At 39.5% G+C, this 13540-nt stretch overlaps 1 protein-coding gene across 2 annotated transcripts; it reads right to left on the reverse strand.

Annotated features, from left to right (window-relative positions):
* Positions 1-821: 821 nt before the first annotated feature.
* arhgap25 (Rho GTPase activating protein 25) lies at positions 822-13214 on the reverse strand. Of its 2 annotated transcripts, XM_062417811.1 has the most exons (11): positions 12925-13214; positions 9395-9597; positions 7976-8063; positions 7287-7400; positions 6668-6872; positions 5603-5735; positions 5394-5467; positions 5044-5165; positions 4276-4430; positions 2476-3020; positions 822-1601 (listed from the first exon to the last, which is right to left on the reverse strand). In XM_062417811.1, exons 1-11 carry the CDS (start codon positions 12986-12988, stop codon positions 1400-1402), a joined length of 1905 nt encoding a protein of 634 aa, XP_062273795.1. In that variant the 5' UTR covers positions 12989-13214; the 3' UTR covers positions 822-1399. The 2 variants fall into 2 exon arrangements, with proteins under 2 accessions (XP_062273795.1, XP_062273794.1); XM_062417810.1 differs by lacking the exon at positions 12925-13214 and having other exon boundaries at positions 9395-9715.
* Positions 13215-13540: the final 326 nt, after the last annotated feature.

The following is a 13540-nucleotide window of genomic DNA, read 5'->3' on the forward strand; positions in this document are numbered from 1 at the left end:
AAACAATATGAAACTAAAATTGGACTTGATGATATATTATGCACAGTATTAGAAAATCTGTCAGCACTCTGTTTCTACAACTGATAATGATAATTTCATCAGTTACTTAATATAGTAAAGGTGAAAACGATTCAGGATATTCAGGGAAAGGGAGGTCATACTCTTCTGAATCACCACATCCCGGCATTATCCTGACATCCTGATCGCGAGTGTTACCTCACAGCCCGACCACATCTGGTCTGAGGATTGGGAATGTAGTGGTAAGCCACTGCATTGCTCTCAATATTTCGCCAATGTTTCAATAATAAATCACAGATGTAACTGGTTTAGATTTCAGTTGGCTTTTAACTTTTGTCCTTTTTGTGTCCTTAACAGAAATCGTTTTCCATTTTTCTCCCATTATTTCAGTCTTTTGCTTCATAGGCTACGTAAGATCAGCGCCACTGGCTCAGTGTTCATCACGTGACTCATTCTACTACTTACGTCAAATCCGTCCATAACTTGCCCTCCATACCTTTCAGATCTTCTCCATCCTCAACTGCTTTGTTGTCTGTCTGACTACTGTCACATACACATCAGCTGAACTCAAATATACAGTTCAAATCACAGCTCAATACTCATTACAATTCAACTTTAATCATAATATTCTATCCAGACCATATTCACTTCAATTCGAGCTTTTGGTCTACTTCTTTTGTTGCATTGTAAGGTGTCCTTAAAGTCCCTTAAAATGTATTATTATTATCATCAATATTATTATTATTATTATTTTTAGTTCATTTGTATCTAAAAAGCAGTCATCATTAATTGTAAGTGTAGGTTTTGTGAGTGTGTGGTATTATTATGTGCATACACAAACCACACTTTATTTATGCTGTTTAATTAATTTACCAGAAAAATAGCAACAAACGATACTCTTCACCTCACATATAACAGAGTATTTGCATTGTCCACTGTTCATTATACAGTCCAGTTGTCTTCTGATCGAAGGGTTCGATCAAAGCTGATATGATCCGGTCTTCAATTTCTGTTGAAATTCATATCCTGTCTTTTCAAGCTGCAAAATGACGATACAATTGCAAATATTTCACCTTTCAATAAAGGCATTCTTTTCCTGCATTTCCTGTATAAGAACTACACTAAATCAAGGAAGCTCATACACAGTGATACCATTTTTAATTGAATTATTTAATGTGAATAGTGATATAAAAAAGTCTTTGACCTCTTGTCAACAGACTTTCAGACTCTCAAACAAATGAGCCAATAACTTAACTTCTAAACCCAACAGAGCTAACTCGGGAAACTCCACACTACTTTGCAGAAGTAGTTCCTGTGAAATTAGCTCTGTTGTGGTTAATGAGGTCATAAGTCCATATTCTATCAGGTCTGAAACAGACTCTTAGGTGGGAGCTTGTGGTTCTTTGGTGAGGAAACGTTGAATGTCTCTTTGAAGCTCATTGTTGCGTTTTTGGGCTTCATCTCGGCTGCGCTCTGCATTTTTCAGGCAGATCTCTAGAGCGGCCATACGGAGGCGCTCTGTTTCCAGAGAACACTGGAGCTCAGCCACCGTCGCTTTCAGCTCCTCGTTCTCCTGCTGCAGACTGCAAGAGACAGTGGGAGTTAGAGAGGGTGCAGATTTACAGGATCCAAAGAGGCAACTCCATCTATTCTGAAAACAATTCATGTACTGGTGCTCATCGGTGCGAAACACAGCATTTCGTTGAGTTACACTGCAAGTTACTTTGACAAATAAAGAGTGCTTGAATTTATTTTTCTTTGAACAAGCAAAAAGATCTTACAGCTATGTTAGGGTGAGATTATTTCCAGTACTTTCAGCACAAATGTACAAATTTTCAAGTGGAATATTCTGGATTTTAATGCGGAGATTGTCTTTTATTCCATCATGCACCCTCCACAATTTAACAAAAATTAAGCTGGAGGATCAACATTTTTTAAGGATAAGAAATGACATATAACATATTGCTGCATTGTAGAATTAAAGTAAGTTCAGGGCTTCGTAAAAAGGTAGATCTATCTTTAAAGCTCTAATTCTTCATGTTTCAAACAACTTCCTCAAGTGAAATTATACATTTTGTTACTATGGTCATAGAGTGTAAAAAGCATGGCTGTTTACAGGGTCTAATCAAGAGAATTGCATGATGGGAGATGTAGGATTAAGTGTTTTGGGGAGTTTGAGCCATACTAAGGACCAAAAATCAGAAAATCACGACCTCTGCTGCCTCACATTTCACTCTACCATCTCACATTTCCTTCACTTAATGGAAGTGCAGACTGATGGAGGTCACACTTGGGTCACAAGGTTTCTGTAGCACTTGCACTTAAAAAAGACCTTTCAAGACTTTTAGATGAAGCTGTAGTTTTGAAGATAGAAGGACGAAGGTGTTAGTCAGGTGGGTGAGGGAACACCTTGAGTTAGTAATGAAGCCGACACCGTGACTACTCTGCTGAGCTCACCTGTCAACATGCTGCTGACCCTCTTTCTTCTCTTCAGGTTTGCTGTTGACCTGCTGATCTGGACTCTTCACCGTCAGGGTCTCTACACTCTTTTGATGAGGCAGGACCTGAGCAGGCTGGGAATCACTCTCAGGTATTTGGGAGGCAGCAGCGGGGCATCCTGTGTTGTCGCTTCCTCTGCGGGCCGTGGACCTATCTTCTCCCTTTTTGGTGCCCATCAGAGACCCTCCGAACAATGACCCTGTGTTCCGAAGGTCCAGGATTTTAAAAATATCCTCTGACAATGTCCCACTCTTCTCCTCTGTAGTTTCCTGGATACGACTCCACCGGTTGAGGGCGTCAGCCTTCGCCGCCATCCCGGTGAGGGGGCAGTTGAAGGTGGGTAGGGTCTGGGTGCGTTTGCGGGGGCTTCCGGTGAAGTCGTCTGCAGAAGGTGAGGTGGGATCCTGTTGGTTGTCTCGGGGACCGCCGTTTCCTTTTTCTGGAGCTGGACTGTCATTGTCTTCCTCCTCTTCTGGAGACTCGGACAGAGAGGCATCACCCATCTGAAACAAACAGATAACTTAAGATGAATTACAGATAGAAAAGTCTTTTATGTACAAATGTAGTTTTAGAGTCAAAGCAAATTATAGTCAAATTAGTGAGTGATGAGTTTTTGAAATATTGAATCATAAACCATCAGTTGGATTTGAGACTTGACTTTCATTTTTTGTAATAAGACATTTTCTCCTGAATATCTTTCAATATGTGGACTATCAGTGAGACACAATGCTGTTGTCTTTTAGGGGATTATTTGAGAGACTCTGTGAAGTCCCTACTATTGGCTAATCAACAGTCCAGCACATAAAACCTTGTAAAATGGAGAACTGTTTACTTTACTGTTTGTTTTTTTCTGTATTAAACAAATGAGATGTACTGTAATATATTAACAAGTGAGCATTAGAGGTGCTGGCAGGTGGATTTAGTAACATTCAGACAGAGCCAGGCTAGCTTCCTGGTTCCAGTCCTGGTTCTTGGTTTTTATCTGGTTTCTGGCTGCTGGTTAGCTCCATATTTATGTGCTAAAATAAGTGTGGTGTTGATCTTCTCATGTAATGCTCTGCATAACGCTAACAAATGTATTTCCCAAAATGTCATAATAGAGCCCGACTGATAATATCGGTTGACCGATATATCAATATATCACAGATTCTGTATATTGGTATCAGCCTATATGTTGTCCAATATGTACCAATATATTTTTATTTTTTAACTTTACGTAGGCAGCATTTTCTGTGTGTTTGATCCTTTTTCTTAACTCAAGTTATATACTTATATCTACATAAGTTAATCTATACGTACAGATGTCAGTTATTCCCAGTGAAGTTTACTATTTCATGTGTTTATGTACATATTCTGTATATATAAGAATATCAGCCAATATATCCATATTGGAATTTTTTTATTCCCTAATATCAGTATCGGCATGGGCTCCAAAAAATCCAGTATCGGCCCTATGTCATACTATTTCTTTAAAAAAGGGGGCCAATTTCTTGTAGCTGCTTAAAGCAACTTTCAAAACCGTTAAATTGATAGATTTTGCCAACATTGTTTTCTATATATCTAGGTCTCACACTGGATACCTGACAACTATGTGCTACTAATACTAATTATTTCGAATATTTTGGTGTGTGATCTTTTTTCCACTGGACACTGCCATGTCCTCTGTTTAGGATACATTCTGGTGCTACCCCTGTGTAACACCACAACATGTATGTCCTAAAAACAGGACGCGGTATTAACGTTGTGGGCTGATCGTACCTCTGCGGACTCCCAGCCTACAAAGCTTCGAGGAGCGTTCTTCTGGGACTCTGCCTTCTTTGAGGGAGGGGACGGAATCACGTCTTTGGCGAGAGGAAAGAGAGTCTCATGCTGTCTGATCATCACTGTCATCAGCTTCTGGATCTGAGGAGTCGCTGTGAAGACGAAACAAACCGAAACTGTCATCTTTTCATGATCAAAACGTCTTATCTTTGGGTTCTTATTCTTATTTTTGATTAGATCTTAAAGCTAGTTTTATAATGTTCTTTTTCTTCTTTTTCCAGTTATTTTGTACAGCGGATGTAGACATGTGTCAATAGAAGCAGCAGTACTAAGATGTTTGGTAAAGTTCATGGGGCACATAGCACAACATGTTTCATCCCTTATATTACAAAGGTACCTAAAGGAGACAAACCATAACTTCTGAGGTTGTTTTCCATTAAGTATGTTTAATTTCATTAAAAATAGTCTCTAAAAAAGAGAAGGATGTAGTCATTTCGCAGTATTGCCAAATGTTATTGCTTAATAAGATTAGTAATCGCACATAGTTTGGCTTCAGGAGTGTTCCTACATAGTGAACGACAGAGTTTCATAACGATTAACCTGTTTTAGACCAAACTGTCATTCACATTCTTATAAAGTCAAGATCACTTTTTATATTTTTAGCTCTTCCAAAAAAAAAAAGAAGAACCACCAGAGGGTTGTGTGCCAGCCCCTCTATGAGCTACAGATCAGTTGTTTCTGGATACACTGGTGATGTGTTCTTACCCTTCATCACAGAGATAGGGTCTTCTATCTGAGGTTTGAGCAGGTTGATCCCCATCACTGTAGCTAGGTTCTCTACATTCATCTTATTGATTTTGGAGTGTTGCTGCACCTCAAACAAGAACCTGCAGAACAAAAAGACAAGATTACTACAGTTAACACGCAAAAGAAAAGTCTGATCTGAGAACAGTGTTTTGCCCATTTTATGTATTTGGCATAAGAGGTTAATCAGAATCTTATGTAGAGTAGCAAGTATTGCTCAAGGACATCTTTCCAATTATGAGACGTCCTCCCAAACCACATACACCATATTTTCTGGAATATCCCATAAGGCTTTGATGCTTTGTGCTCACCGGCAGACATAACTGAGAAGGTTGTAGTTGGTTCTGGGGAGAAGTGCGATCTGTTTCTCCAACAACCCCATGCCCTGAGACGACACAAGACATGAGCAAAAGATTAAAGGACATGCAAAACTCCTTACAGAACTTCTCCTAAATGTGCACATGTGTAATCATACAGTGAGGATGATCAGACATGTTTTAGGCTGATAAAAGAAATGCACCTCTGAACTGTTGACATCCATGTGGTTGGTGCAGTCCAGGAAGTCTTGGTACTGAGTCCAGGGCACCACAGGCTCTGGCAGCTCACGCAGGTACAGCTTGAGCAGAGACGCCACCGTGTGGACATCTGTGTCACTGCAGGTGGTGACACAATAACCAACAAGCATCCATTTATTGTACAGCTGACATTTAAACCTTCAACACACAATCTAAGCCCAGTGTTTCAGTTTATTAGTGCATGAAGCCAGTTTTGGTTTATATACAGACTTGTCTTTACTTTAAACTGTTTGCTTTGAGTGTCCATGAGCAAAGAGCTTTCTTTTTTTAAAGTTTAGTATTGAGAATTACTCTAGTATCAACAAATGAAGACACAGTCCTCTTCAATTTCACTTATCTTGGACTTTTTGTGCCTCGTTTTGTATGTTCGAACCCTGCCAAAAATACCACTAAAACAACTAAATCCTTCTTGTATTTTTTAAACCTTTAGTCTGAAAATTAACATAATGCGTCCTTGAGTAGCCCTTACTGTCTCTACCATTACATTTAGACAAACATGTCAGGTTTAATGGATAAACAGTGCTCTGTCAGAAGTGCTTGTGATGTTGAGTAATACAGACATCCTTCTGTGTGCCTGCCAGAACAGGATGTGGTATCCTCTTCAGCTCTGAGTAGAGAGTAAGTAATCTATCAGCCTTTCTGCATCTCTCTCAGTCCTCCGTGCTTTCTCAGACAGAAAAAAAAGCTGATGCTGTTGACTGACTGAGGTTAAGGCATTTTTCTCCTTATATAGTGCTGATCTTCTCAGGTTTATACATTTACCTATACAGAAGTGTAAAATGATTTCTAAGGACATTGTTTGTGTTTTTAATTGTTTATGAGACATGTGACTGCATTTATGTGCTGATTAAACCACTCTAACCCTTTATGCTCAGTATTTCATTTTTATGTCAATAATCCTATGTCATAACACATACATTCTGCTGCTGAAATGTGAAACAACTACATTCATGATTAATTTCTATTAAATGTTTCATGCAGAACAGAAGCCATGTGTTGGTGTGTGTTACCTGGGGAAGGAGGGCCTCTCTCCTGCGTCGAAGGCGTCTCTGAACTGCTTGACGGCGTTGTCCTGACCTGGGAGGCGGAAGATGCCCTCCTCATCCAGTCCATGTTCTGTCAAGTATTCGACACACTTCTGCACCAGGATCGGCACCATGCGAGGCCCAAAGCGCTGCTCGTACGTCACTATGTCATTGAGGCTCTTTCCAAACACTGCAGGGACACAGAGAAAATAAAACATGTTGGAGCAGCAACGTCCATATAGTAGAATAGGAGGACATTTTACACTATCAGCACCATTTTTTAAATAGCTTGTACATATTAGAGTACATTACATATTCTGGTGGTGATTGGACTTAAAACAAGATGGGAAGATATTTTACTTTTTGTCTTAAGATACTGTTTTCATTGCTAACATCATGTACTGTACTATGTGATCATCTATGAGGTATAGATATAATCTAGATGTACTTTCCTGATGATGCACTTCATGTATTGTATACAATGTATTAATATTTCAAACTATAGTTCTTCACTGAGCTTTCATTTTAAATCAGATGGTTGGTATGGATGGCATATTTTAAATTTTTAATAAACAAATAATTCTGGTTTAAGATTGTACTGGACCTCCACTTGTGTGCACTCCGATGCCCCTGCGCAGAGCCCTGACCCAATCATCCAAGTCGCTCTGAGAGTTTGCCATGAACACATAAGGACATCGCTCTCTGTCTCCTGTTGTATCTGCAAAATAAAGATGGGGAAAAAAGGGTTTTACTACAACAAAACTTTTAACTAGTACAGACATACCTGGGACAAATGTGACTTGTAGAGAAGTTTGTGATTTCTATCAGCTTGTGTTAGTTTCTACCTCCCACAGACATGCGTGGTTTCATGCAGGCACCACTACAAAGGCATGTGTAACCCATTTTTGGAACTGGCCCATCATTTTAAAAAACTGGCATACAGGAAATGATTTTATACTGTAGCATATGAAGATGAAAGAATGAAAGAAGAGTATAATTAGCATGTAGCTTGTGGGTCGGCTGCAATGTGAGTGGTTAAATCTTAAAGTTGCTCCTGTCTACATGCTGAAATGTAATTTAGTAAGACAGTGAATCCAAAATTACATCCAACTTATGTGCATGCCAAAACAATGGAAGCTTGTTTGGACAAAAGCATCTGCCAAAAGAATATAATGTGCACAGCAACAGCTTTGCATACATTCACAGCATTGATGTATCACTACACTAAACCATCTGGAGCTGAATAGCTCTGCTTGTTTCTGGATGCAGTCGGTATTGTTGGCTTAAACTTACGTGGTATGATCTCAAACAGGTGCTTCCCTGGGTCATCTGAGTTTGGCGAGAGTTCATTGACTTTACTGAACCGCAGCTGGATGACTCCCTGGAGACCAAGAAACAGGGGCACAAACACACATAGAAGTATACACATATTAGTATACTGTCATCAGAGGTCCTTCATGTTAAAAACCAGCCACTAGTATTTAGAGTCAATCACAAACCACAACACAGCACTGTCTTTTCAGAGTTATCAGAGAATCTGCAGCATCTTTGCTTTGTCAGGGTACAGATACAGTATCATCAGCGGAAAATCAGCTAACTCACAGTCAGCAGTTTCCTTTTTATTGTGTGAATGGTTGAGGCGTTTGCAGACGTACAACACACAGGAAGCTCACTGCTGATCTATTATTATTAATTTGGTTTATGGACTCCTCATGTTCTATGAATGCATTGTTTACATTATAGTATGTACTGTGATGTGCAGCCTACTACCTATCTCCCCCATTCACCTCCCTCTCCTCTTTTTCTGTTCATAAACTGAGTTCAAAAGTGGAAATGACCCTTGAATTGATTCTGTGTACCGTGTACTACATGTCCACAAATTAGAGGATGTGTGGTGGTGGTGGTGGTGGGGTGCTTTGATGGGATTATGGTTATTTTATGACATTTTCATTCCTGCTTCTATTTCCTTTCTGTTTCACTACTACTCGCCACTAAACAGGTTGTAGAGAAAAATGAACACATCTGGGAGTATGAGGTGACCTTAACAAGCTCAGCCCATGATACAAGTTATGAGAAGCACACTGAACAGAGCGTTCATTGTCATTCTGAGGAGGAATTTAATACATTATACATTTAATCGTGAAATTAAATGATGAAAGAATCAAGATCAGACGCAATACAACTATTGTTATAGATAGATAGATAGATAGATAGATAGATAGATAGATGGATAGACCAACAACACTGCAGTCTATATATTTAACAGCTCTCCCTCATAGACAGTTATAATAAACCAGTAAAGGTTTAAACACTCACATTGACAGGACAACGGATGCTTGTGAGGCTTCAATGATCATTCATCTTGTTTTGTTTACAGGAAGTGTGCAAAGGTAGCCACACAGCTAGTGTTTGTGGCGTTGATTGGAAATGATAAATGACACAGTTCTAAGAACTGATCTATAAGTACTCTTGTCATTAAATACGAAAAAACACTAACTTTATACTACTAAATGTATAAACTCATTTTGATAAGTCTTCTCACATCGAAAAATTACAAAGTTGTTTTATTTTAAATACATTTGTATTAGTGTCTGAATTGCTTTAGATACCGAGTAATGTGCACATGTGTTTTATGCCAACAAAGGGGTTTCTATTAACAAAATATAATTACATTAATGAGGGTTAGAATAAACTATAATCCCAATGTCCTACCTGGACGGTGGTCTCTTTGTCATCTTTGTGGTAGGTCAGAGTGCTTCCTCTCAACACAAAGTAGCGCTGCTGCCAGTTCTTGACTAAAGACCTCTGCTGTTTCTTCAGCCAGCCAGCCTTCAGCGGCCTCTCCATGGACCTGGGGGAGCGCGGTGAGCCCGGGCCTGAGCCTCCCTCTCCAGGTATCACACTCCTGGAACGTGCTGCCCAGCACCACAAGAAAGAGGTTGTTAAAAATGTCAAACAATCCCCACAGTGCTGTGTCACGGCCGGAGCAGAGAAACATTGCCAAAACATCAGGACTACTCAACTGCAGCAGAGCACTTCCTCTTTTGAATATGAATATGCATAAGCCTGTCAAAGTTTAGAGATCTATTTTCGTTCCCCCCCCTCTAACGTTTCAGGGTGAAAGGAAACCGCTCGTCTGACCAGAGCAGTTTCCTGTGGAGTGTGCATGAATACAGCTCTGATTGTTCTAAATATCACAGCAGTCTGCAAGACTGTCACACAATCCACTAGAAAGGTCAGAGATTACGTTTTGTGTAGGCTTAATTTAAACTGAAACTAGCAAATCATCCTAATCTGAAGTTCTTGTAAGAATGTCATACTTAACTGATACTCTTATACTAAAACAGTTCTGTGACTGTAAGAACCGATGCTGAGGAGTTTTAATGGAGTGATGGGAGAACAGAGACAGAGGTGTACGTGGCCCAGCGGAGACAGAGTCAGATGGAGACAGGCCGAGCAACGCACTGGGTGGTTTGACTGATATCTGGATTGAGATTGATCTCTGTTGCTCAGTTGTTCTTAAATTCACTGTGTCTTGTTAAACCAGATGATAGAGGAGAAGAGAAGAAGAAGGGCAACGCCGAAGTAAACAGGAAGCTACCACATCATTGCTGGAGGGCAAGGGACACTTTGAGGGTCCCCACCTAGAAGCTTGAAAGTGGAAGCTACCACATCATTGCTGGAGGGCAAGGGACACTTTGAGGGTCCCCACCTAGAAGCTTGAAAGTGCTTTGGTCTAATTTTAATAGCATCATCCTCCCTTGATAAGTGGAAAGTTAAAGTGCTCTTCAGATACCCTGAGCCCACACACAGAGACCGATGTCACACCACACCCTAAACTGACAAACACTCAGCTCTTTTAAACTTGCCTCAATTACTGATCACTTCCACAAATGCATGACATATGTCTCTGGTTTGATATCCTAAAATGTGTCCATTAATGAGGTTTAGATGTGTGGCTAGGTTTTTATTTATTTGAAAAGAGCCAGGCTAGCTGTTTTTTTTTTTTAAACAAAAAAGACATTTTATAAACTGAAAGATTTTGAGCTTTTGGACTGAGCCAAGTTAGCCGTTTCCTCTCTTTCTCTGTCCAGTCTTTATGCTAATCCCACTAACTGAGTGGCTACTGTAGCTTAATAGTTAATCGACAAGTTTGATACCTCGAAAGCTAGCGTTATAACAAACAGTCCAGCAAATATCAACCCAAAGGAAAAAAAACAACATTTATACACTTTGATTTTTTAAAACTGATTAAACAAACAAGATAACAAACGTAAGTTAGCTTTAAAGGTGCTGGTGTTTTTTTTTTAACCTTTGCACAGAGCCAGGCTAGCGTGTAGTCTTTATGCTAAACCAGCTAATAATACGAGACCGCCAAAGCTAGCTAATTAACACATTGTAAGACACAGTCCAGAAAATATCAACCCAAAGAAGAAAAAAAAGGTGTCATTTTTTCACCTCCTTTTTTTTGTAACTTATTAAACAAACAATGTTAATGAGCTTTAGAGGTGCTAGTGCCATTTTGAGCGTTCAGACAGGCTAGCTGTTTCCTCACTGTCGCACTGTCTAGTTTTTATGCTAAACCAGCTACTGGCCACTTTAGCTTCATTGTTAATGGTAAAATATAATAAAGCTAGCTAATTAACGCATTATAAGAAATAATCCAGCATATATCCATCCAAAGGAGAAGAAAAAAAACAGCTTGAAACTTTTACACTTCAATTTTTGATTAAACAAACAAGCTGTTTCCTCTCTTTTTCTCAGTGGCTACTGTAGCTTCATATGGACAAATACTAGACCTCCTAAACTAGCTAATACATTATAAGAAATAGTCCGGCATATATCCATCCAAAGGAAAATAAAACAGCTTGAAATTTTTACACTTCCATTTTGTAACCAGTTACAATTAGTGAGCTTTAGAGGTGCTGGTTGTATTTTTTTAACCTCTGGATGGAGCCATGTTAGCTGTTTCCAGTCTTAATAACTGGCTGCAAGCCATGGCTTCAGATTTCCAGGACAGACATGAAAGTGGTATCAATCTTCTCATCGAACCTTGCAACTAAGTGAATGGGTGAATAATCCTGCAAAAGCAACAACTGAATTGAGTTCTTCTATGAGAAGCAGTCAGTGTTATCTATCACAATCACTCTTGTAGAGTTTGTGTGTTTTTTCAAGTTTTTGTGAAAAGTCAAACACTTCATGGGCACATACACAGACACGCGCACTCACATGCATAGACACAGTTACACATACAATTAAGTCAGAGCTCTGCAGAAATGGAGGTCTTGACTCACTTTCCTGCTAAAAAGCCTGCGTCACCCCAGTCCCAGGGTGAAAAACTGTCATGTTACATAAACATCACAATGTAAAACAATCACAACGCGATTACCAGCTGGCAGGAAGACATGCTGTCATACACTCATACATCAATGGTCATACTTAAGTAAGAACATGCCAAGAATAGTGACTTACAGATACTCACTAAACATGAAGCAGACAAAATAAATGCACTGCAGGCAGATACTTCCTTCAACTGTGCTCAACACTCCACTACCACTGATTGCAAAAAATGATTAGCTCTGCAAGCAAAATGGTGCATCATGTGAACAAGAGCAGGACTGTACTGCTGTCCATGCATGTGTGCTAATCTCATTTAGAATGTTGTAATTATTGTGCCATTTAAGCCTGAGGGGAAACCAGGCATGTTGCTGCACTGATTCCACCCAATGCAAAACTCTGGTGAAGACAGAATTAGCAAGTCTAGACCGCCATACAGTAAGTTTGAAATAGATGGCTGCACATAGTTTTGCACACATGCACACAGAGCAAGGATGATCATCCTCTCATTGCAACCGTCAGGGGTTCATTTGAAATATTCAAGGTATATCTTGATATAGTAAGGTCATTACATAACAGTGATTTGGTGTCAGAAAATTGTCTAAAAACGACTCTGGTCACCACAATGCAGTGAGCAACCACCATCATCATCACTGAGGAAAAATGTGTGGAGTGTAGAGATGTATTTTCTCATAATAAAACCATTTTAATTGAACTAATATGGCAGTACTTCAATGATATAAACATATCCAAAACAACATGTTCTCAAATCTTTGGACTCTTTACAAACTCTGGTTTTATGTCAAATGAGGAATTGAAGTTCATTTTACACCCTTTAGATGACAGCATGTCAAAGCTCTTTATCCTTGCTGCAGTCAGTGAACGCAGCACGGCCACTAACTTACCTATTCGAGCTGTCTCAGCCTTGAAGGTGCTGAAGTCCCAGTTGCGAGGTAGTTTCAGAGACATTGTCCTTAATTCATAGCACAGGTCAGTGTATCATCTCACACAAACACTTGACCGGAGCACGTACACAAACACACACACACAAACACACGCACAGTGATACACACTCACACACAGATACACACACTAGAGGTATCGCAGATCACACTTCCTACTTCCTGTGTGTTAATCTTTCTTCTTCTTTTTTTTTTTTCAGCCCTTAAAAACGCGTCCCCTCATGTTGCCTTTACTTCCATGTTCAAACTTGTTCTTTTCGTATAAATGGCTTCCAGGCTGATTTACTGAAGTTGCTCTGGGGTTTTATATGGTAGGGAGTTTTCAAATGACTAATGGTCCCTTGTGTCACAAAAAAAAGGGTGTCTTAAAGGAAATGGTTTACACCTCTTGGTTTGACTTCTTCAGTTAATAAGTTGCTTCAGAGTTGAGACAGCACCAACACACACAAGTAAGGAGAAAGTCATTGATACAGGCAAAGATGTGCTGTGAGATGAAAGGTGTCAACAACTGACCCCAAAGAACACTCACTGCAATGTTTCATTATCCTTAAAAATATTT

The sequence above is a fragment of the Scomber scombrus genome, chromosome 4 (genome assembly GCF_963691925.1).
Source record: "Scomber scombrus chromosome 4, fScoSco1.1, whole genome shotgun sequence".
Lineage (NCBI taxonomy): Eukaryota > Metazoa > Chordata > Actinopteri > Scombriformes > Scombridae > Scomber > Scomber scombrus.